At 38.6% G+C, this 24,499-nt stretch overlaps 1 protein-coding gene across 1 annotated transcript in view; it reads left to right on the top strand.

Moving 5' to 3' along the window:
- Positions 1 to 20,780, top strand: part of ARSB (arylsulfatase B) — a 168,760-nt gene extending 147,980 nt beyond the window's left edge. The window contains exons 7-8 of the mRNA XM_076008139.1: positions 17,825 to 17,947; positions 19,130 to 20,780. Coding sequence (XP_075864254.1) covers positions 17,825 to 17,947; positions 19,130 to 19,395 — 389 coding nt within the window. The 3' untranslated portion in view covers positions 19,396 to 20,780. The remainder of the gene's footprint in view (positions 1 to 17,824; positions 17,948 to 19,129) is intronic.
- Positions 20,781 to 24,499: the final 3,719 nt, after the last annotated feature.

Genomic DNA, 24,499 nt, shown 5'->3' with positions numbered 1-24,499 from the left:
TTTTCTTCTCTGTTTTATTTGCTAAGCTTTTCTTTGGCCCTCAGTACCCTGTTTCTGGGCTTCTGTTTTCCTCTTGCCTCCCTCTCTAGACAACTGGTCCATTTCCAGGGTCCAGTGATCTCTGCATTATAGGTGATGTTCAGTCAGTGTGTGCTTCAGGCTCTCATACCCAGTCCTGTAGCTCTACTATGTAGTGGGTATTGCTACCTTGAGCTCAAATTAATTCCTCAAAATCAGTATGTCTAATTCCAGAATCATATTCTCCCCACTATTTCCTGCCCCGACATCTCTATTCTGCCAATATCAACAATATTCTCACCAAACTTAAAACTTTGGAATTTTATCTTTTCTAATCCTTTTGTCACCAAATATCTTGGATTTTACTTGCTAAATTTGTCTTAGATGTCTCTTTCCTCATGACTTCATGTCCTAAAATTTCAGAACACAATGTTTTGTTACCATATACAGTTGTTAATCAACAGATATTTCTATAATCTAGATCTACTCTAGCTCTGTCAGAGAAATTCTAAAGTTTGTTAATATTCTAAGAAATCTCTGCCTCCTATCTCTGGTCCTGACAGTCTGTCCAATTCACTGTCAACTTAATAATGAAAGAATAAGAATAGCCAACTCAATCTTGGGAAAAAATAAAAGTTGGAAGACTCAGACTTTCTGATTTCTAAACTTACTGCTAAGCTCCACTAGTCAAGATAGTGTGGTACTGGCATAAGAATAGACATATAGATCAATGGATTAGAATTGAGAGTCTAGAAGTAAGCCCTCATGTTTATGGTGAATTAGTGATAAATATATATATATATATATATATATATATATATATATATACACACACACACACACACACACACACACAAGTATACCAAGAGCATTAAATAGGGACAGAATAATCTTTTCAACAAATGGTGCTAGGATAACTGTGATATCCACATACAAAAGAGTGAATTTGGACTCCTACCCCTTACCCTATATTTAAAAAGTTCAAATTACATTAGAGACCTAAACATAAGAGCTAAAACTATGAACTCTTAAAAGAAAACATAGATGTAAATCTGTGTGACCTTGTATTGGGCAATGGTTTCTCAGATATGGCACCAAAAGCACAAGCAACAATAAAAAAATTTAAATAAATTAGAATTTATTAAAATTAAATTTTGTGCTTCAAAGGACACTATCAAGCAAATGAAAAGACAGTCCACAGAATAGGAGAAAACTTTTGCATCTGATAAGGGACTTATATCTAGAATATATAAAGAATTCATACAACTAAATACTAAAAAGACAAATAACCCAGTTAAAAATAGGCAAAGGATTTGTGACAACATGGATGAACCTAGAGAACATTATGCTAAGTAAAGTAAGCCAGATACAGAAAGACAAATTCTGTGGTCTGGCACAGTGGCTCACGCCTGTAATCCTAGCTCTCTGGGAGGCCAAGGTGGGAGAATCGTTTGAGGTCAGGAGATCAAAACCAAAAAGACAAATTCTGCATGATCTTACTTATATGTGGAATCTAAAAGAATTGAATTCATAAAAATGGAGTAGAAAGGTGGTTGCCAGGGGCTAGAGGAGTAGGGGAGAAAATGTGAGAGATGCTGGTCAAAAAGTACAAACTTTCAATTATAAGATGAATGAGTTCTGGAGAGCTAATGTACAACATGGTGACTATAGTTAATGTATTATATACTTGAAATTTGCTGAGAGAGTAGACATTAAGTATTCTCACCAAAAATTTAAAAAAGTAAATGTGTGAAGGGATGGATAGGTTAATTAGCTTGATTGGGGGAATCATTTCACATTGTACACATATATCAAAACAACACATTGTACCCCTTAAATATATGCAATGTTTGTCAATCATACTTCAATTTTTTAAAAATAAAATGGGCAAAGGATCTGAGTACACATTTTTCCAAAGATATACAAATGACCAATAAACACATACAAAATGCACAACTTCACTAGTCATTAGGAAGATACAAATCCAAGCCATGTGAGAAGCCACTACACACAGGGCAGAGTGATTGTAATCAAGACAGACACTATCGAGTGATGGCAAGGATGTGAACTAACTGGAACCCTCATACACTGCTGGTGGAAATGTCACATGGCTCAGCCATTTTGAAATACTCTGCAGTTCCTCAAGAGGTTAAACACAGAGTTCCCGTATGACCCAGCAATTCCATTTCCAGCACATACCCAAAGGAAATGAAAACATACATCCACACAAATATAGTATGTGAACGTTCATTGCAGCATTCTTAATAATAGACAAAAAGTAGAAACAAACGAGTATCCATTAATTGATGAATAGATAAAGAAAATGTAGTGTATTTTCAGCAATATACCACAATGAAAGGAATATTATTCATTAATAAGAAGGAATGAAGTACTGATAAATGCTACAAAATGGATGAAACTTAAAAACATTATGCTAAGTGAAAGATGCCAGACACAAAAGGCCACATATTGTATGATTCTATTTATATGAAATGTGCAGAACAGATAAATCCAAAGAAACACAGAGTAGGTTAGGGGGTGCGCAGGGCTGAGGATAAGGGAAGGAATGGGGAATGGTACCAGGTTTCTTTCTGGGGTGATGAAAATGTTCTAAAATATGTTATGGTGATGGTTACACAATTCTATGACTGATGACACTAAAAACCATTGAATTTTACACTCTAAGTGGGTAAATTGTATCGTATGTGAACTCTGTCTCAGTAAAGCTGTTAGAAAAAAAATAATCCAATCCTCAAGAATATATATTTAAATTCCTCTTGTGGCTCCCTATTGATTAGAAGGAAAAGTGACAAACAATTCCTTAGCCTAGTATTTAGCATTTCCTTGAATTCATTTTACCCCATCTATCCAAGGATCTCACCTGCACCTTCTACAGCAGTTGTATCACCCGTCCTTCAAATGCACTAAGTCACTGGGGCTGCTTCTCTCAGTCTTCAGTCTAAAATTCCCTTCTTCACCTCTGTCCATCCAATCCTTGGTCACCTATTGAGTTAGTAAACATTGTTGAGTGCTTACCGCTGATGTGCCATGGTGCTAGACTATCTTTGGGGTTACAGGGATGAATCAAACATAGGACATACCCTCAATTTTTTTACACTGGAAGTGGGGTTGGGTGGTGGATAACAAAGAGGTGCATTTTTAAGTCTTACCTAAAGCCCTCCTTCCTTCATCAGGTTTCTTCTGTGCCTCAGCCTTTATCAACTTCCTCCTACCATGACCTTTTATGATATTTGCTGTCTGACCTCAATCATATTCTGCCTCATGTCATTATTTAACCATTTCATACATAATATCTTATCTTTCTAATTAATTTATAAGTTTCAAATGGCAAAGCTCCATCCCTATTTGTTTTCTATTGCTGTTATTACTGCGGTAATAAGTTACCACAAACTTAAAATGACGCAGGTGTATTATCTTACCGTTCTGTAGGTCACAGGTCTGACAGGTCTCAGAGGGCTAAGATCAAGGTGTCCCTTCTGGGGCTCTAGTCTAGAGCCCATTTCCTTTCCTTTTGTAGCTTCTAGTGGTTGCCCACATTACTGAGCTCATGGCCCCCTTCTTCCGTCTTCAAAGCCAGCAATGCTACAACCCTCTAACCTTTCTCCTGTGGCCACATCTCCCTCCAACCACTGTCAGGAAATACTGTCTGCTTTTATGGACTGGTGTGATTCGATTGGGCCACATAGATAATCTGGGATAATCTCCACATCTTAAAGTCTTTACCCTTAATCTTATCTGCAAAGTCTCTTTAGCCATAGAAGATAACATATTCTTCAGTTCTGGGGGATTAGGATGTATACATCTTTGGGGGCAATTATCATGCCTACCACACCCTGTTTTATATTCTTCATATTGCAGAAGAGCTTCATACCATGTTGACAGATGGGTGGAAAAAAATATATTATGCAAGGACTAACAATAACAACAATGGCAGCTAAAAGTGGGGTGTCTACACATCAGACAAAGTAGACTTAAAGGGGGAAAGCATTATCAGAATTAAAGAGGGATTTTTCAAAATGATAGAAAAAAAAAACCAGTCAACTAGAAAGTTATAATAACCTATAAATTTGTAAGCACTTGATAATATAATCCCAGAATGTATGAAGCAAAAAACAACAGAACTAAAAGGAGAAATAAATTCTCAGTCATGGTGAGAGATTTTTAATGTACCTCTCTCGGTAATTGATAGAACAAGCAAACAAAAATGGCCATAAAGTTTTTAAAGATTTGAACAGCCTGGTTAACAAACTTGACTTACATGATTTATAGATCACTGCACCCAACAACTTCAGGCTACATATTTTTTTCAAGTGAAAATGAAACATTATACAATTGGCTATATGTTCGGCCATAAACCAAGTATCAACACATTTCAAAGGATTTCAGTTATATACTATAAATCTAAAATAATTCTAAAATTAAAAGTTTTTATAAATTAGTAGTTATGTTCTCTAATCATAGTAGAATTAAGTTGATAATTAGTAATAAGATGATAACTAGAAAATTCTCAAGTGTTTGGGCATTAATATACTTTCAAATAATCTGTGAGTTAAAAAAGAAATCACAATGGAGATTAGAAATGTTTTTATCTGAATAATGAAAATGCACATTTAAAACTTATATCACAAAAAAATTAATGCTTGGGTGAAAATTTACAGTATTAAATTTATACATTAGGAATGAAAAATACTAATTATCTATTGTTCAAGAACTTATAAAACAAAAAATTAAGCCCAAAGAAAATAATAAAGATAAAAGAAGAAGTTAATGAAATAAAAACAAACATACTATAGAAAGGATCTATAAGGCCAAAAGTTGGTTGTTTGAAAAGACTAATAAAATCAATTAACCTTTGGGAAAATTTATTATGGGAAAAAAATGAAAAGCATGAATTGCCAATATCAGGAATGAAAGGCAACATTACTACAGATACTACAGACATTTAAAAGATAATACAAGCGAAAGAACTCAGGAAATATGAAGAACCAAACGGAAAACACACCCCCAAGGAGGAGCACCAGCCCCCTAGAAACGGACACCGACCAAAATCAGGCAACCAATATGACAGAAAAGGAATTTCGTTTGTGGATCATAAGAACACTCACCCAGCTGCAACAACTACTCAATAACCAACACCAAGAAAACACAAAAAACCTCCAAGAAATGGAACAAAGGTTCAACAAAGAGATTGACACAGTGAAGAAAACTTTAACCGAAGTCCTGGAGATGAAGAATCAACTCAGAGAACTACAAAATACTGTGGAAAGTCTCAAGAACAGGGTGGATCAAGCAGAAGAAAGAATCTCAGAGCTTGAAGATAACACCTTCCAATTAAATAAATCAGTCACAGAAATACAGCAGAGAAACAAGAGAAAAGATCAAAGTCTACAAGAGCTGTGGGATTATGTGAAAAAACCTAACGTGAGGGTCATAGGTTTAGCCGAAGGGGAGGAAGACAGCACTCAAGGGCTGGACAAGCTTTTTGAAGATATAATAGAGGAAAATTTCCCAGGCCTTGCTCAAAATCTCGATATACAAGTTCAAGAAGCCCAGAGGACCCCTGGGAGATTCAATGCAAACAGGAAGACGTCACGTCATGCAGTCATCAGACTGACCAAAGTATCAACTAAAGAGGCCCTTCTAAGAGCTGTAAGACAAAAGAAGCAAGTGACATACAAGGGAAAGCCAATTCGAATAACATCAGACTTCTCTAATGAGACATTACAAGCAAGGAGAGACTGGGGCCCCATTCTCACTCTTTTGAAACAAAACAATGCCCAGCCTAGAATATTATTCCCTGCAAAACTAAGCTTCATATATGAAGGAGAAATAAAAACATTCGCAGACAAGCAAAGGCTCAGAGAATTCACCAAGACAAGACCAGCCCTACAAGAAGTACTTAAAACAGCGTTATGCACGGAACATCATAATAATAATCCACGGATATAAAAACAACCAAAACCCAAAGATATTAAAGGCCAGATATTACAATGGCTCAAGACACAAATCATAGCAACAACATCCAACCCAACAGAATGATCAGTAATCTACCTTACCTATCAGTTCTCTCAATAAATGTGAATGGCTTAAACTCTCCACTCAAGAGACATAGGCTGGCTGAATGGATAAGAAAATACAGGCCAAGTATATGCTGTCTTCAGGAAACACATTTAACCTGCAAGGATGCACATAGACTAAAAATAAAAGGGTGGAGATCAATATTCCAAGCAAACAGAAGCCAAAAGAAGGCTGGTGTGGCAGTTCTAATTTCAGACGATTTAGTTTTTAAACCAACAAAAGTAGTAAAAGACAAAGAGGGTCATTATATAATGGTGAAGGGCACAGTCCAACAAGAAGAGATAACAATTTTAAATATATATGCACCCAACTTAGGTGCACCCAGATTCATAAAGCAAACCTTACTGGAGCTAAGCAAATGGATTAATAGCAACTCCATAATCGCCGGGGATTTCAACACCCCACTGACGGCACGAGACAGATCCTCCAAACAGAAAATTAATAAAGAAATAATGGACTTAAACAAAACTCTAGAACAATTGGGTCTGACAGACATCTACAGAACATTCTACCCAAAATCCACTGAATATACGTTCTTCTCATCAGCTCACGGGACATTCTCTAAGATTGACCATATCCTAGGACACAAAGAAAATCTCAAGAAATTTAAAAAAATAGAAATCATACCATGTACCTTCTCAGATCACAGTGGAATAAAACTAGAAATCAACCCTAACAGAAACTCACATTTCTACACAAAAACGTGGAAATTAAACAACCTCCTACTAAATGATTACTTCGTAAATGAAGAAATCAAGACGGAAATAAAAAACTTCTATGAAGAAAACGACAATGGAGAGACAAGTTATCAACTCCTCTGGGACACAGCTAAAGCAGTTCTGAGAGGAAAGTTTATCTCCATAAATGCCTATAACCAAAAGGCAAGAAGATCACAAATAGACAATCTAATGAAACAACTCAAAGAGCTGGAAAAAGAAGAACAGACCAACCCCAAACCCAGCAGAAGAAGTGAAATCAACAAGATCAAATCAGAACTAAACGAAATTGAAAACAGGAAAGCTATTCAGGAGATTAATAAAACAAAAAGTTGGTTCTTTGAAAAAATAAACAAGATTGACACGCCGTTGGCTAAGCTAACGAAAAGCAGAAAAGAGAAATCTCTAATAAGCTCCATCAGGAATAAAAAAGGAGATATCACAACTGATCCCAAAGAGATACAAGATACAATTTATGAATACTACAAAAATCTTTATGCACACAAACTGGAAAATGTGGAGGAAATGGACAAATTTCTAGAAACACACAGCCTCCCTAGGCTCAACCAGGAAGAAATAGATTCCCTGAACAGACCAATCTCAACAGCTGAAATAGAAACAGCAATTAAAAATCTCCCTAAAAAGAAAAGTCCCGGTCCAGATGGCTTCACACCTGAATTTTACCATACTTACAAAGAAGAACTAGTACCTATCTTGCAGAAACTATTCCACAACATCGAGAAGAACGGAAACCTCCCTGACACCTTTTATGAAGCGAATATTACCCTGATACCAAAACCAGGAAAGGATGCAACAAAAAAAGAAAACTACAGACCAATATCCCTAATGAATATAGATGCAAAAATTTTCAACAAAATCTTAGCTAACCGAATACAGACACTTATCAAAAAAATAATCCACTACGACCAAGTGGGCTTCATCCCAGGGATGCAGGGATGGTTCAACATACGTAAATCTATAAATGCAATTCACCACATAAACAGAAGCAAAAACAAAGATCACATGATCCTTTCAATAGATGCAGAAAAAGCTTTTGACAAAATTCAACACCCTTTCATGATACGAACACTTAAGAAAATAGGCATAGAAGGGACATACCTAAAAATGATACAAGCCATATATGACAGACCCATAGCCAACATCATACTGAATGGGGAAAGATTGAAATCATTCCCACTTAGAACTGGAACCAGACAAGGCTGCCCACTATCTCCACTTCTGTTCAACATAGTGCTGGAAGTCTTGGCTACAGCAATCAGACAAGAAAATGGAATCAAAGGTATCCAAATAGGGGCAGAAGAGATCAAACTTTCACTGTTTGCTGATGATATGATATTGTATCTAGAAAACCCCAAGGATTCAACCAAGAAACTCCTGGAACTGATCAATGAATTTAGTAAAGTCTCAGGATACAAAATTAATACACAGAAATCAGAGGCATTCATATACGCCAACAACAATCTAATTGAGAACCAAATCAAAGACTCAATTCCCTTCACAATAGCAACAAAGAAATTAAAGTACCTAGGAATATATTTAACCAAAGAGGTAAAAGACCTCTACAGGGAGAACTATGAAACACTGAGGAAGGAAATAGCAGAGGATGTAAACAGATGGAAATCCATACCATGCTCGTGGATCGGCAGACTCAATATCATCAAAATGTCTATACTACCCAAACTGATCTACAGATTCAATGCAATACCTATTAAAATCCCATCAGCATTCTTCACAGATATAGAAAAAATAATTTTACGCTTCGTATGGAACCAAAGAAGACCCCGAATATCAAGAGCAATTCTAGGCAACAAAAACAAAATGGGAGGCATTAATATGCCAGATATCAAACTATACTACAAAGCTGTAGTAATTAAAACAATATGGTATTGGCACAAAAACAGGAATATTGACCAGTGGAACAGATGTGAGAATCCTGATATAAAACCATCCTCATATAGCCATCTCATCTTTGACAAAGCAGACAAAAACATACGCTGGGGAAAAGAATCCCTCTTCAATAAATGGTGCTGGGAAAACTGGATAGCCACCTGTAGAAGGCTAAAACAGGACCCACACCTTTCACCTCTCACAAAAACCAACTCACGCTGGATAACAGACTTAAACCTAAGATATGAAACTATTAGAACTCTAGAGGAAAAAGTTGGAAACACTCTCCTAGACATCGGCCTGGGCAAAGAGTTTATGAAGAAGTCCCCAAAGGCAATCACAGCAGCAACAAAAATAAATAAATGGGACATGATCAAACTACAAAGCTTCTGCACAGCCAAAGAAATAGTCATGAAAGTAAACAGACAGCCTACAGAATGGGAGAAAATTTTTGCATCCTATGCATCCGATAAGGGACTGATAACTAGAATATACTTAGAACTCACGAAAATTAGGAAGAAAAAATCAAATAACCCCATTAAAAAGTGGGCAAAGGACTTGAACAGAAATTTTTCTAAAGAAGACAGAAGAATGGCCAACAAACATATGAAGAAATGCTCAACATCTCTAATCATCAGGGAAATGCAAATCAAAACCACAATGAGATATCACTTAACCCCAGTGAGAATGGCCTTTATCAAAAAATCTCCAAACAATAAATGCTGGCGTGGTTGCGGAGAGAGAGGAACACTCCTACACTGCTGGTGGGACTGCAAACTAGTTCAACCTCTGTGGAAAGCAATATGGAGATACCTTAAAGCGATACAAGTGAATCTACCATTTGATCCAGCAATCCCATTGCTGGGCATCTACCCAAATGATCCAGTGACACTCTACAAAAAAGACACCTGCACTCGAATGTTTATAGCAGCACAATTCATAATTGCAAGGCTGTGGAAACAGCCCAAGTGCCCATCCATCCAAGAATGGATTAATAAAATGTGGTATATGTCCACCATGGAGTACTATTCAGCTCTAAGAAACAATGGTGATATAGCACACCTTATATTTTCCTGGTTAGAGCTGGAACCCATACTACTAAGTGAAGTATCCCAAGAATGGAAAAACAAGCACCAGATATATTCTCCAGCAAACTGGTATTAACTGAGTAGCACCTAAGTGGACACATAGGTGCTACAGTAATAGGGTATCGGGCAGGTGGGAGGGGGGAGGGGGGCGGGTATATACATACATAGTGAGTGAGATGTGCACCATCTGGGGGATGGTCATGATGGAGACTCAGACTTTTGGGGGGAGGGGGGGAAATGGGCATTTATTGAAACCTTAAAATCTGTACCCCCATAATATGCCAAAATAAAAAAAATAATTAAAAAAAAAAAAAAAAAAAAAAAAAAAAAAAAAAAGAATACAACTTTACTTCTTAAATAAAAGGCCTTATTAGAAAAAAAAAAAAAAAAAAAAAAAAAAAAAAAGATAATACAAAGAAAAAATTTGTATGAACTACACAAATTTCTAATAAAATACAATTTACCAAAACCATCAAAGGGAGAAACAGAAGATCTGAATAATCTTATGTTTGATAAAGAAATTAAATTGTTAATTTCAAACCTTTCCACAAAGAAAACTCTAGGCCTAGATGGTTTCATGAATAAACTCTTCCAAATATTTAGGAAACAACACCCATCTTACATAAACTCTTCCAGGAAATAATAAAATAAGGAATACTTCCCAATTCCTTTTATAAGACTGATATAATCTTGATTCAAAAGCATGATAAAAGAGATCAAACTTTCACTGTTTGCTGATGATATGATATTGTATCTAGAAAACCCCAAAGATTCAACCAAGAAACTCCTGGAACTGATCAATGAATTTAGTAAAGTCTCAGGATACAAAATCAATACACAGAAATCAGAGGCATTCATATACGCCAACAACAATCTAATTGAGAACCAAATCAAAGACTCAATTCCCTTCACAATAGCAACAAAGAAATTAAAGTACCTAGGAATATACTTAACCAAGGACGTAAAAGACCTCTACAGGGAGAACTATGAAACACTGAGGAAGGAAACAGCAGAGGATGTAAACAGATGGAAATCCATACCATGCTTGTGGATCGGCAGACTCAATATCATCAAAATGTCTATACTACCCAAACTGATCTACAGATTCAATGCAATACCTATTAAAATCCCATCAGCATTCTTTACAGATATAGAAAAAAATAATTTTATGCTTCGTATGGAACCAAAGAAGACCCCGAATATCAAGAGCAATTCTAGGCAACAAAAACAAAATGGGAGGCATTAATATGCCAGATATCAAACTATACTACAAAGCTGTAGTAATTAAATCAATATGGTATTGGCACAAAAATAGGAATATTGACCAGTGGAACAGATGTGAGAATCCTGATATAAAACCATCCTCATATAGCCATCTAATCTTTGACAAAGCAGACAAAAACATACGCTGGGGAAAAGAATCCCTTTTCAATAAATGGTGCTGGGAAAACTGGATAGCCACCTGTAGAAGGCTAAAGCAGGACCCACACCTTTCACCTCTCACAAAAACCAACTCACGCTGGATAACAGACTTAAACCTAAGGTATGAAACTATTAGAACTCTAGAGGAAAAAGTGGGAAACACTCTCCTAGACATCGGCCTGGGCAAAGAGTTTATGAAGAAGTCCCCAAAGGCAATCACAGCAGCAACAAAAATAAATAAATGGGATATGATGAAACTACAAAGCTTCTGCACAGCCAAAGAAATAGTCATGAAAGTAAGCAGACAACCTACAGAATGGGAGAAAATTTTTGCATCCTATGCATCCGATAAGGGACTGATAACTAGAATATACTTAGAACTCACGAAAATCAGCAAGAAAAAATCAAATAACCCCATTAAAAAGTGGGCAAAGGACTTGAACAGAAACTTTTCTAAAGAAGACAGAAGAATGACCAACAAACATATGAATTAAATACTCAACATCTCTAATCATCAGGGAAATGCAAATCAAAACCACAATGAGATATCACTTAACCCCAGTGAGAATGGCCTTTATCAAAAAATCTCCAAACAATAAATGCTGGCGTGGTTGGGGAGAGAGAGGAACACTCCTACACTGCTGGTGGGACTGCAAACTAGTTCAACCTCTGTGGAAAGCAATATGGAGATACCTTAAAGCGATACAAGTGAATCTACCATTTGATCCAGCAATCCCATTGCTGGGCATCTACCCAAATGATCCAGTGACACGCTACAAAAAAGACACCTGTACTCGAATGTTTATAGCAGCACAATTCATAATTGCAAGGCTGTGGAAACAGCCCAAGTGCCCATCAATCCAAGAATGGATTAATAAAATGTGGTATATGTATACCATGGAGTACTATTCAGCTCTAAGAAACAATGGTGATATAGCACATCTTATATTTTCCTGGTTAGAGCTGGAATCCATACTACTAAGTGAAGTATCCCAAGAATGGAAAAACAAGCACCAGATATATTCTCCAGCAAACTGGTATTAACTGAGTAGCACCTAAGTGGACACATAGGTACTACAGTAATAGGGTATCGGGCAGGTGGGAGGGGGGAGGGGGGCGGGTATATACATACATAATGAGTGAGATGTGCACCATCTGGGGGATGGTCATGATGGAGACTCAGACTTTTGGGGGGAGGGGGGGAAATGGGCATTTATTGAAACCTTAAAATCTGTACCCCCATAATATGCCTAAATAAAAAAAAAAACACACAAAAGCATGATAAAAACATTAAAAGAAAGAAAATTATAGACCAATTTCTGTCTTGAGCGTAGGTGCAAAAATCCTAAACAAAATGTAAATCCAGCAAAGAATAGGGCCGGGCATAGTGGCTCACACCTATAATCCCAGCATTTCAAGAGGCAGAGGTGGGAGGATTTGCATGAGGCTAGGAGTTTGAGACCAGCCTGAGCAACATAGCAAGTCCTCATCTCTACAAAAATTTTAAAATTAGATGAGTGTGGTGGTGTGCACCTATAGTCCTAGCTACTCAAAAGGCTAAGGCAGGAAGATCACTTGAGCCCAGGAGTTCCAGGCTGCAGTTAGCTATGATTGTGCCACACTGTACCCTAACCTGGGCAACAGAGCAAGATCCTGTCTCTAAAAAAAAGATTAGAATTAACAAGTGAATTTAGGCAAAGTCCTTGGATACAAGGTCAACATATTAAAACGTCAATTATATTTTTATAAATCTGCAATACATATTTAGAACATGAAACACATTTTAAAATACCATTTATAATAATATCAAAAAACATCAGCCAACTAGGGAATAAACCTAAGAAAAGATGTTTAAGACTTCTACACAGAAAATCATAAAACATTATTTAGAGAAAACTTTCAAAACCTAAGTAAATGTTCGGATCCACTGTATTTATCAATTAAGACTCAATATTTTAAGACAAAATACCTATAAATTGACCTCTAGAGTCAATACCATCCTAATCAATATCTTAGCAGGTATTTTGTGAAACTTGACAAGCTAATCCCAAAAGTTATATTGAAAATGCAAAAGGCAAAGAATGATGAAATTAATTTTGAAGAACAACAAAGTTGGGAGATATATACTGCCAGATAGAAAAACTTATAAATCTACAGTGATTAAGACTGTTGTGTTAGCACAAGGACAAATAGATCAGTGGAACAGAATAGGGACTCCAGAGCTAAATAGCTACTGCTATTTCATTTGCTCAGTAGATACACGTGGTTAGTGGCTGTAGCATAGAAAATCACAGATACAGACCATTTCCATCACTGCAGAAAGTTCCACTGGACAATGCTGTGCTAGAGACAGACTCATCCCATGTGGACATATGGTTTTTGACAAAGGTATCCCTACAGATGAGTAGGAAAAGGACACTCTTTGTAATCAATGGGGTTTGGTTAGTTGAAAGCCATATTTTGAAAAAATGAATCTTGATGCCTACCTCACTTCATAGACAAAAATCAATCCCAGGTAGGTTTTAAAATTAAATATAAGAGGTTGTGGAAATTTTCATACAATGGAATAATATCCAGCAATGAAAATGAATGAAGGACTGGAAACAGGCTGATTCCTAACAACATTGATGAATCTCCCAAACATTATATGGATCAAAAGAAGCCAGAAATAAAAGTAACATACTATATGGCTTCCATTCACACTGAGTTCAAAAGCAGGCAGAAATAATCTCTGCTGTCCAAAGTTAGCATTGCAGTTACCAGGGGAGAGGAGGGTAGTTATTGTAGGCTGCTGCCGTGGGTTTCTGAAATCTGAGTAATGTTCTGTTTCTTGATTGGGCTGGCGTTGACGGGGGAGAGTTCAGTGTTCATCAAGCTTTTTAGTTTAATGAAAAAAAAAAAAAGATGAAGTTTCTGTTAGAGTTTTTACATAGACAAAAAATTTTAAGTCTGAAATATCCGATATAGGATATGGAGAAATGGGGAGATGATTAGTGGGAGGGCCAAGTAGTATGTGTTGGAAAGTGGAAAGTGTGCACACCCTGCAACTCAACAGTTCTATTTCTAGACATACATTCTGGAGAAACTCTAGCACATTTGCACAGGGAAATATGGATAATACTACTCATTTCAGGATAGTTTATAATAGCAAAAAAAAGAACATTAAAACAACTTGAATGCCCATCAACAGAGGAGTGGGTAAATAAAATGTGGTATATTTATATAATAAAATATTAAACAATTAAAAGGAATATATGAACATACATAATCACAGAGCTCTAAATGCATAAGAGTGAATGATAAAGCAAGTTGCACACTATGTCTAACATATCACACAGGTACATTTTAATTTAATTTAATTGATACACAATTGTACATATTTATGGGATACACGTGATATTTTGATACATGCATATAATGTATAATGATTAAATCAGGGTATTTAGGATATCTATCACCTCAATCAATTATCATTTCTTTGTTTTGGGACCATTTCAAATCTTCTTTTCTAGCTATTTTTAAATATACAATAAATTATTGTTAACTATAGTCACCCTACTGTTCTATCAAATAATAGAACTTATTCCTTATATCTAACTGGATTTCTGTACCTATTAACCATGCTCACTCCCTACCCCTGCCCCACTCTTTCCAGCCTCTTGTAACCATCATTCTACTCTTTACCTCTATAAGATCAACATTTTTTAGCTCCTACATATGAAGGAGAACATGCAATATTTGTCTTTCTGTGCCTGGCTTGTTTCATTAAGCATAATGACCTCCAGTTCCATCCATGTCACTGCAAATGACAGAATTTCATTCCTTTTTATAGGTGAATAGTATTCCAGTGTGTATATGTTCCACATTTTCTTATCCATTCATCTGTTGATAGATACTTAGGTTAATATCACATCTTTGCTATGGTGAATAGTGCTGCATAAACATGGGGGCGCAGGTACCCCTTTGCTGTACTGCTTTCCTTTCCTTTGGATAAAATCCCAGCAGTGGGATTGCTGGATCATATGATGGTTCTGTTTTTGGTTTTTTGAGAAACCTCCCTACTGTTTTTCATAGTGGCTGTACTAATTTGCATTCCCACCAACAGCACACACATACATTTTTAAAGCATAAAACAGTACTATGTATCATTCCTTGGCACATGTGTGTTCTACTGTCCTTTGAAATGGCTGAAGAATGTCCTGAAGTCATGATAGCAGCCTGCTCTGGAGAAGCACAGGAAGGGCCTGGGGTTCAAGATGGGACAAAGGAGATTTCATCTTTATTGTCCAACTTCTTTTATTTAAAAAAAAAAAAAAGCAAACATGTCAAAATGTTAACATCAGTCCATTTAGGATGATGGCTCACAGAGTGTTAGTTATATTAAGCTTTGTGATTTTTGTCTTTGTTTCTCTAAATGAAAGCCAATAAAATTGAGATAATAGTATCTTTCGTTGTTTAGTCTTCGTCTTATTTATTGTTTAGGCATTTTATGTTCCTGTTTGTTTTAACACAAAAAGTATATAAATATAAGTATAGCTGAGATCAATTTCCTTTTTTTAATGTTCACAAAATATGCTTGTTTTATTTAACGTTCTTTGGTATCAAAACGTGACCTTCATACAAACTCATGAGGAGGAAATCATGAGGGCTCACAGCCTTACCGCAGTCTGTGTATTAAGAACCCACTTCCGGGGATAGACATCCTCACGCACCTCAGTCACTAGAAGCATCGGCTGGATGGGCGCCACTGGAGCCAAAATAGCCACAAGCAAGGAAGCCAGAAGTCAAAAAGATTCTCTTCTTTGGTGCTAAAGATGTGTTGTTGAGTGACTGTTCAGACTGCAGCTCTGGAAGCACCGATGTTTATTGGATCAGCCTCCTCTACAGGGTCATTTCCAAAAGACTGTCAAAATAGTGGGACTTGCCGCCTTTTCCACCACGGACAGGGCTTCCTGCATCAAACCCTGAGGAGCACAGAAGTCCTGCTTTGGCAAGGAGGAGGGTGCTCTCGAAGTCAGGCAGATGGCAGTTCGTTATTGGGCTGGTAATTAAGCAACCTTTTGAAGTGCTCTCAAGATGATGGCCCTGACCATATTTGCAAAGTTAACAGATAAATGTGGGCTTAAAACAGATTATTATTCAGCTAGACTCCAAGTTGAGGCTTTGAACTATGCGCAAGTCAGAGTAAGGCGAGAGACCTCCATAGCCTGCCCTCATGATCCATCAGTGCCTTCCGCAAGAGTGGAAGGACCCTCACTGCTCCTTACTCACCCCTCCCCATAAGCAGGCAAAGGAGGGAGTTATCCAAAAGGAGGACTGAGCATCCTTTTGTCTGTCTTGTTCCTGAGCCAACCTGTCACCAAGCTGTATGTGCACACTCTGGTCTGCTCTGGGCTGTGCTCACGGGAGCCCAGTGGGTGTCCAGCAAGGTCAGTGACGGTGGCTAAGTCCTTTTGAATCAAGGGTCAGTTATCAGCAAGCTCTCCCTGCCACAGATGTGAAGCCATGTTCTCGCCAATCGATTTTGTCAGTAACAAAAGTAATATTTTTTGCTCCATCTGTCTAGCTTCTACCTCTTGATGGGTTCCAAACTCCAGAGGAAATAGGTATTAGTAATTGCTCCCTCAAAAACCTGATGATCAATTAATATAAAACCTCAAAATGATACGTTAATGTAATCCATGATACCAACCAATAATTTGTATACCAAATTTATCGCCATCCTGTCTGAATAGTTAGTTAAACACTGCTAACTTTTATATTTCATAGTGTGGTTAAAAAATAAATATATCTACTCTTTGACCAGGTGCAGTGGCTCACGCCTGTAATCCTAACACCATGGGAGGCCAAGGTGGGAAGATCGCTTGAGCTCGGGAATTTGAGACCAGCCTGAGCAAGAGTGAGACCCTGTCTATACAAAATACAGAAAAATTAGCTGGGTGTAGTGGTGTGCACCTGTAGTCCCAGCTACTCTGGAAGCTGAGGCAGGAGAATCGCTTGAACCCAGGAGTTTGAGGTTGCTGTGAGCTAGGCTAATCCCATGGCACTCTAGCCCACAAAATGGAGTGAGACTCAGTCTCAAAAAATAAAATAAATAAATAAATGTACTCTTTATAATAGCATGATTGAACTCTCATAGCTTGAGATATACTCCACTGAAATGTACATTTTATAATTTATCATACTATCTACATAGGAATTATGGGAAAATATGTTTAATTTAAACATTCAGCAGCAAAAAAAAAAGAAACACAAAATACCCACCCACACTGCTGTAGAAAACACTGTTCTGCACATGGCCAGCTGTACATTGGCAGAATATAGTGATTTTAAGGATGAATTAGTCTTCTAATCTCTTTGGGATTTTCTTTATATTTGTGGTGGTGTATGACTGACATATAACTATAGCTTTCTGTTTGCATTTAATAAAAGATTCATTTCTGTGGCAAGATACACATTTGCACTCCAGTGTTGAATAAAAGCTACTGTTCTGCAAGAAGCACATAAAATGCTGATTTATTACGACACGTTCCAATAACAGCGATCTAATTCTTCCAAACTATTTCTTCCCAGGTCCTGGGAACGGCATGGCCCCAGCAAAGGATGCTTCTTCTCTTCCAGAATATTCAGCTTTTAACACATCTATCCATGCTGCAATTAGACATGGAAATTGGAAACTCCTCACAGGCTACCCAGGTACGATGCTTAGCTTACTGAGCATACTTCCCTTCCCGCGGTAGACAGGGCAGGGCAATGTCTCCAGTCTGCTTCCCCTCGTGGGGTTATATTTCTTTGGCCATTCCTCTGGAAAGAGAGGACATTATCACACTTGTTCTAACCACTTCCTGCCTCTGTGGCCATCTTTTCCTACTTGGCTCCTTGAGGTTCCTAAGCCCTACCACTCACCTCATTTTGCTCAGACACCTGAAATGTTAACTTGTCTTTCAAATCTTTCATGATCCCTCCTGAGATGTGTCATAAGAAAGATGACCATTTATTCAAGGCTTTCGTTTCCCACTTGTAAGACTCGGCCTGTTCCCAGTGACACAGCTTCCATTGTTGTCCTGGCCCATGTAGGCTTTCCCACCAGAACATCAAGGGAAACTTTTACCAAAGTAACTGCCTTTTGCAAAACATCTCTCTGGGGCAGCTGAAGGAGGAGGAATGGTTTCATCTACTGATCCTCAACACCTCCCCCCCCTCCAAAAGACCAAAAAAATTGAGAATTAACTGTAGTGGGGGTATAAGGAAAAATGCTACTCCAGTGCTTCATGGAAAATACAGATTTCAGATACGTGTGCCTACCGAGCACAGTACATTCTGCGAGCAAAGAGAATCTCCAAGAGCTACACCCTCAGCTGATGGCAGAGCTGGGGAAGGAGGTTGCTTCCCCTGACCATATTCTCTAAAAGTGACATCTTTTCAGTACTTTTTAAACACATGGTGTGATGGTTAAGGCTGTGAGGCCATTAAGCAGTACTTATAATGGGGACATTCTTGGCATTTGCAACAAGACAATTCTTCATTGTTTGGGACTGTCCCATGTATATCACAAGACATGGTGGCATCACTGGCCCATGCCCACTCACTGCCAGGCACACCCCTACCCCCAGTCCATGTGACAACTGAAAATCCCCCTCACACGCACACACATGCACACACACTCCCGACATGCCTGGCTGTGCAGCAGCGAGACATGTCTAGTGAAAGCACTGGAAGTCAGAGTCTGAGACAAAACTTAGAGACGCCATCAGGGGCCACATCTTTTCATGTGTCCACATCCCCACCCCAGAGCAGCCCTGTCCTCAGACCTGTTCTGGAAATTAGAGCCTGCCCTCCATGCTTCTCCCTCAATGACCTGTTTTGTTGCTCTGCTAGGCTGTAGTTACTGGTTCCCTCCACCGACTCAATCCAATGTTTCTGAGATACCGTCATCAGACCCACCCACCAAGACCCTCTGGCTGTTTGACATTGAGCGGGACCCAGAAGAAAGGCATGACCTGTCCAGAGAATATCCCCACGTCGTCTCGAAGCTCCTTTCCCGCCTACAGTTCTACCATAAGCACTCCGTGCCCGTGTACTTCCCCACGCAGGACCCCCGCTGTGACCCCAAGAGCACTGGGGCGTGGGGGCCTTGGATGTAGGATTTTGGGGAGGCCAGAAAACCTTCCTGCTGCAAAGTTGGACTCCAGGCCTTTACTCTCGTGACTCTCGTTTCATTTGTTATCCCAACCTGGGTTCACTTGGCACTCGTCTGGCTCCTAAAACCACGCTGAGGGATCTAATTTCAACCCCTAGTGCATTTACGAAGCTGATAAAATCTAGAACACTCCTGTTATTGGCCGGGGCCTGCGTCTAGCGGCAGGGGTGGCTAGCTTCATCCCCTTTTCCTAAGCCGTGGGACAGCTGGGAACTTGAAATAGGAAGTTCTCAGAGCGTCCTGGAGGCTAGAGCAGCTGGCTCTCTTTGCCTCACAAGTCAGACGTTAGATTTCCCCGTGCCAATAGCCGGTTTTATTGGAATGACTCAAATTTCTTGTAACAAATGAAGGGAGCAGACAATTGTTAATGGTTCTGCTGGCCGGGGGTTCTCCTGTCTGAGAGATCGTGTTCAAGCATTCCATGTGAATGACCTTCCTTGGTTCACCCCCCACTCACTCATCTCATCACTGGGCATGGGGCCCATTCCATTGTGATGGTCAACATGGCTATTTGCCTGCACCTTAGTTTTTGGTTTTTACAATAAAGAAATGTGTATTTATCCTAGATTTTCATTCCCCAGCCATGGCTCACTCTGTCTAGACTTCCTGCCACCCCCAGCTCCCCAGTGGCTCTTTTCCTGCCTTTCTTTTGGCCCCCAGTGTCCTGCCTGGGGAGGCCTCTGTGCCTCTCCAGCCTGAGCACCCCTGAGTTTTGGAACTCTGCCAAGCCCTGCTCCCTCTCGCCCCTGTGCTGAAGCTGCAGCCCCACTCCCCACCCCGCCCGGGCAGGTGGTGGAGTCGCCCTGTGAGTATGCTGTTCAGTGAGGATTTTCCTATGTTGCACGGAGGTTATCATCGTGATGGGGGCTTTATCTCATACTATATTAAGAACTGCACTGCTGTTTCCTAGCAGTGAGATAAAAACCTCAGGACAGGATAATTTTGTCCTGAGGTGATGGAGGTGGGCAGTTTGAGAACGGAAATGGCCAGCATCTGGGGTACTGGGCATTGGTAAAGCAAAGAGGGCACACCCACGTTCCTCTTATTCCCTGCTTCACTGCCTGCATTGAGGTCCCAGAGTCAGGGTAAGGATGTACAGTCTGACCTGCAGCCTTTCTTAGTCCCACTAACATCCTGCTAACAGGAATCAGTCCAGATTGGCTCCAGGGAGTGTCATACTCAGAGACATATGTGCAAAAGCAATACTCCTTTCTTCATCAGCTCCACTGTCTTTTTCACTGCTTATCCCCAATGTATAGAACAGTGCCTGCTACCTAGAAGGTACTCAATTTAGTTTTTAAATAAATGGAAAAATGAGTAAATGAGAAAGTGTCGCGTGAAAGATGCTAGCCTGTTGAGCCCAATACAGGGGTGATATAAATGTCTTCCAACTGTTGTTATTCTGTTCTTAAGCTGCCTCTGCTGACATAGTAGCATAATCTGCATATCTAGGTAGCCACAGGACACTCTATAGCAAGGTTGTAATGCCCTGGGGTGGGGGGGAGAAGGAACTGTGCCTACCAAAGTTACTCTCTTGCCAACAATCTTCATTTTTATTCTTCATGGGATACCAGAAACTAAAACTATGGAATAATACAATATAGGCCCTTGCATAGTCATCATTCAGTTCAGTAGCAATATTTTCTGGTCACTACTAGCCTGTATTGTATTAAAGAGTATTGGGAAGAAATGGTGCTAGAACTAATGATATCTATTCCCAACCTTTGCCCAACTCCTGGGTTGGCAGATAGCTGGCCAAAATCCCATCACCTCTCACCCTGAGGCCTGTGGCAGATGAATAGTATGAACTGAGCCCAGATGTTCCTTCTGTACTTTTCTAGTCCCAGGGCTGTGGGCAGCCATCACTGTTATAAGATTGGAGGCCCTCACTACATGACACCTATTTGCTCTCCCTATTATAATCCCAATAGCTTCCCCAATTCCAGTTCCTTGATTACTATGCACAATAGGGATGTTCTGCATTCAGTGCATTTAAAGAGTTTTAAAGGCTAATTTTTTCGGAAAACTAATATTTGAGATTTTGTTTTATCCATGATGGAAGGTACCTCATTAGATTTTCTTATTCTGTACAAGAATGTGAAAAGATTTGTTTGTTGTCCTTAGTGATATTAATGTTCTTTCTTCCTAAATGTGTTTACCTTTAAAGAAGGTTTTATTTCATTTTGAACTAATTTTTCTTTGTTACTACATGATTGTTCCAAGTTTGAAGGACAAAATAAAATTAATATTTTAAAATGTGTGAACCATGGGTATGGAGCTTCCATACTAGATAGTGGTGATGGCTGTACAATGTCACAAATGCACTTAATGCCACTGAATTGTATACTTAACATGATTAAAATGGCAAATTTTATGTTGTATGGTTTTTAATCACAATTTAAAAAATATGTTAACCATTTTATGGTATGTAAGTTATCTCAATAAAGCTGTTAAATAAATAAACATAGCAAAAGTATCAGAGCTAAAAAAAAAAAACAATGTCAGTCATTGCTCTAAGAATAAAATCTCTAAAATAAGGTATTGGAGGGAGGTCAAGGAAGGTTAGGAATGAAAACAAAGGGATAATAAGAGAGTGTATTTGTTCTCTACTGCTGTGTAACAAATTACCCCAATATTTACTATTTCACAAGTTATATGAGGGCTCATGAGATTGTATCAAGTGTTGGCCAAGGCCATCTGAAAACTTGAGTAGGGCTGGAGGCTCCACTTCTGAGATGATTCTCAAGGCTCTTGGCCAGAGGCTTCAGTTCCTTGCCATGTGGGCGTCTCTGTAGGTTGCTTGGATGTCCTCACACAGGGCAGTTAGCTGCTGCCAGAGCAAGTCATCCAGACAGAGCACAAGCAGGAGGTTCAGTGCCTTTCATGACTTCATCTCCAAGGTTGGACACTGTCACTTCTACCTTTTTTCTAGTCATTAGAAACAAGTCACTAAGTCTAGCCCATACTCAAGGGGAGGAGAATCCCACTTTTTGAAGGGAATATCATATTTAGGGACATATTTCACACCACAGCAGAGGAGAATGGACACATTTAGCCCACTGGAGAATAGATTGTCCAAGGAAGTTCCCGTGCATTTATCAAATGCTGCTATTTGAAAAGAGATGGTAGAAAAAGCATCCAGCTTTGCTATTCAGTGGTAGAATAACCACGGGCAAATCACATAATCCTCTCTTTGCCTCGGTTTTTTTCCCTGATAAAATGATAGGTTGAATTAGATAATCCCTAAAGTCTCTTATAACCCTAGTGTCCAGAATGATGTCTGGCACATAGATGTTCTGTAAATGTTGGTTGACTCTCAAATGACTGAACTCCATTGTAAGGATGTGAAATAATACTGTGCTAAAAAATAGCCTGAGATTATGCTCAATCTTTTTTTTTTTCAAGACAGAGTCTCACCCTGCTGCCCCGGGCTAGAGTGCCGTGGCATCAGCCTAGCTCACAGTAACCTCAAACTCCTGGGCTCAAGCGATCCTTCTGCCTCAGCCTCCTGAGTAGCTGGGCCTACAAGCATATGCCACCATGCCTGGCTAATTTTTTTTTTCGAGTGAACCTTCCACCTCGGCCTCCCAGAGTGCTAGGATTATAGGTGTGAGCCACCGCACCCAGCCTGTGCTCAATCTTGAAGAAGTATCTATTTTCTAAAAGTATTATAATAAAAATTATGTTTTGAGTGCTTATTGTATACCAGATAATTGCATTGGGTGCTTTAAAAGAATTATCTTGTTTAATATAATTTTAAATAACCAGAGGTAATGTTTGTAAAATTTATTCAGTCTTAATTATAAAAGGCTTGCTTGGTTTTCACCTCTTCCATTTTTTCAATATCCAATCTTTGTCCAAGCATAAAATTACAGTAGATCCTTGAACAACTTGGAGGTTAAGGGCACTGCCCCCTGCCCCCACCATGCAATTAAAAGTATGCATATGAAATTTGACTCCCCCAAAACTTAACTGCTAATAGCCTACTGCTGACCAGAAGTCTTACTGATAACAGAGTCAATTAACACATATTTTGTATATGTATTATATGCCATATTCTTACAATAAACTAAAGAAAGCAAAATGTTACAAAGAAAATCATAAAGAAGAGAAAAATATTTACTATTCATTGAGTGGAAGTAGATCATCATAAAGGTCTTCATCCTCATCATCTTCATGTTGGGTAGGCTGAGGAGGAAGAGGAGAGGTTGATCTTGCTGTCTCAGGGGTGGCAGAGGCAGAAAGTAATCTGCATGTAAGTGGACCCTGGCAGTTCAAACTCATGTTGTTCAAGGGTCAACTGCATTTAAATCAAGAAAATAAGAAGGAACAATTATGTCTTTTTTAAAAAGTACATCAGAGAAATAACCCAAGTGTCCATCAACACTCAAATAGGTAAACAAAATGTGGTATATCTATGATGAAATATTATTCAGCCATTAAAAGGAATGGAGTTCTGATACATTCAACAACATGGACTAACTTTGAAAACATTATGCTAACTGAAAGAAGCCAGACACAGAAGAACAAATATTATATGATTCCACTTATATAAAATATTGAGAATAGGCAAATTTGTAGAGTCAAAGTAGATTAGAGGTTAGTAGGGTCTGGGGGAAGGGGAGAATGGGAGTTATTGTTCAATGGGTATTGTACTGTTCGGGGTGATGGTTGTACAACATTGTGAATATAATCAACACTACTTAATTGTACACTTAAAGTAGTTGTAATGGCAATGTTATATATATATATATGTATATCTATATATATAGATATATTTACCACAATATAAATAAACAAACAAATGGGGAGGGGAGTGCATCAGAGAAATTCTGAATTGGGAAGTGAGAGAAGTAGAGACTGTAGGAAGAAAGCAATAGGTGGGGTCTAAGGCCTCCATCCTACTTCAATGAAAGTAGCTGCACTTTTAGTTTTTTTAATAGATTGGACTCCCATGTAAAACAAAACTAATTGATGATAATGGAAGTCAACACAGTGGTTTCCTTTGGGGGAGGGGAGATTGACTGGGGACAGAGAGTGACAAAACC

This window comes from Microcebus murinus, chromosome 11 (assembly GCF_040939455.1).
Source record: "Microcebus murinus isolate Inina chromosome 11, M.murinus_Inina_mat1.0, whole genome shotgun sequence".
Taxonomy (NCBI): domain Eukaryota; kingdom Metazoa; phylum Chordata; class Mammalia; order Primates; family Cheirogaleidae; genus Microcebus; species Microcebus murinus.
Note: the sequence above shows the minus strand (reverse complement) of the source record. Positions and strands in the feature narration are given on the sequence as shown.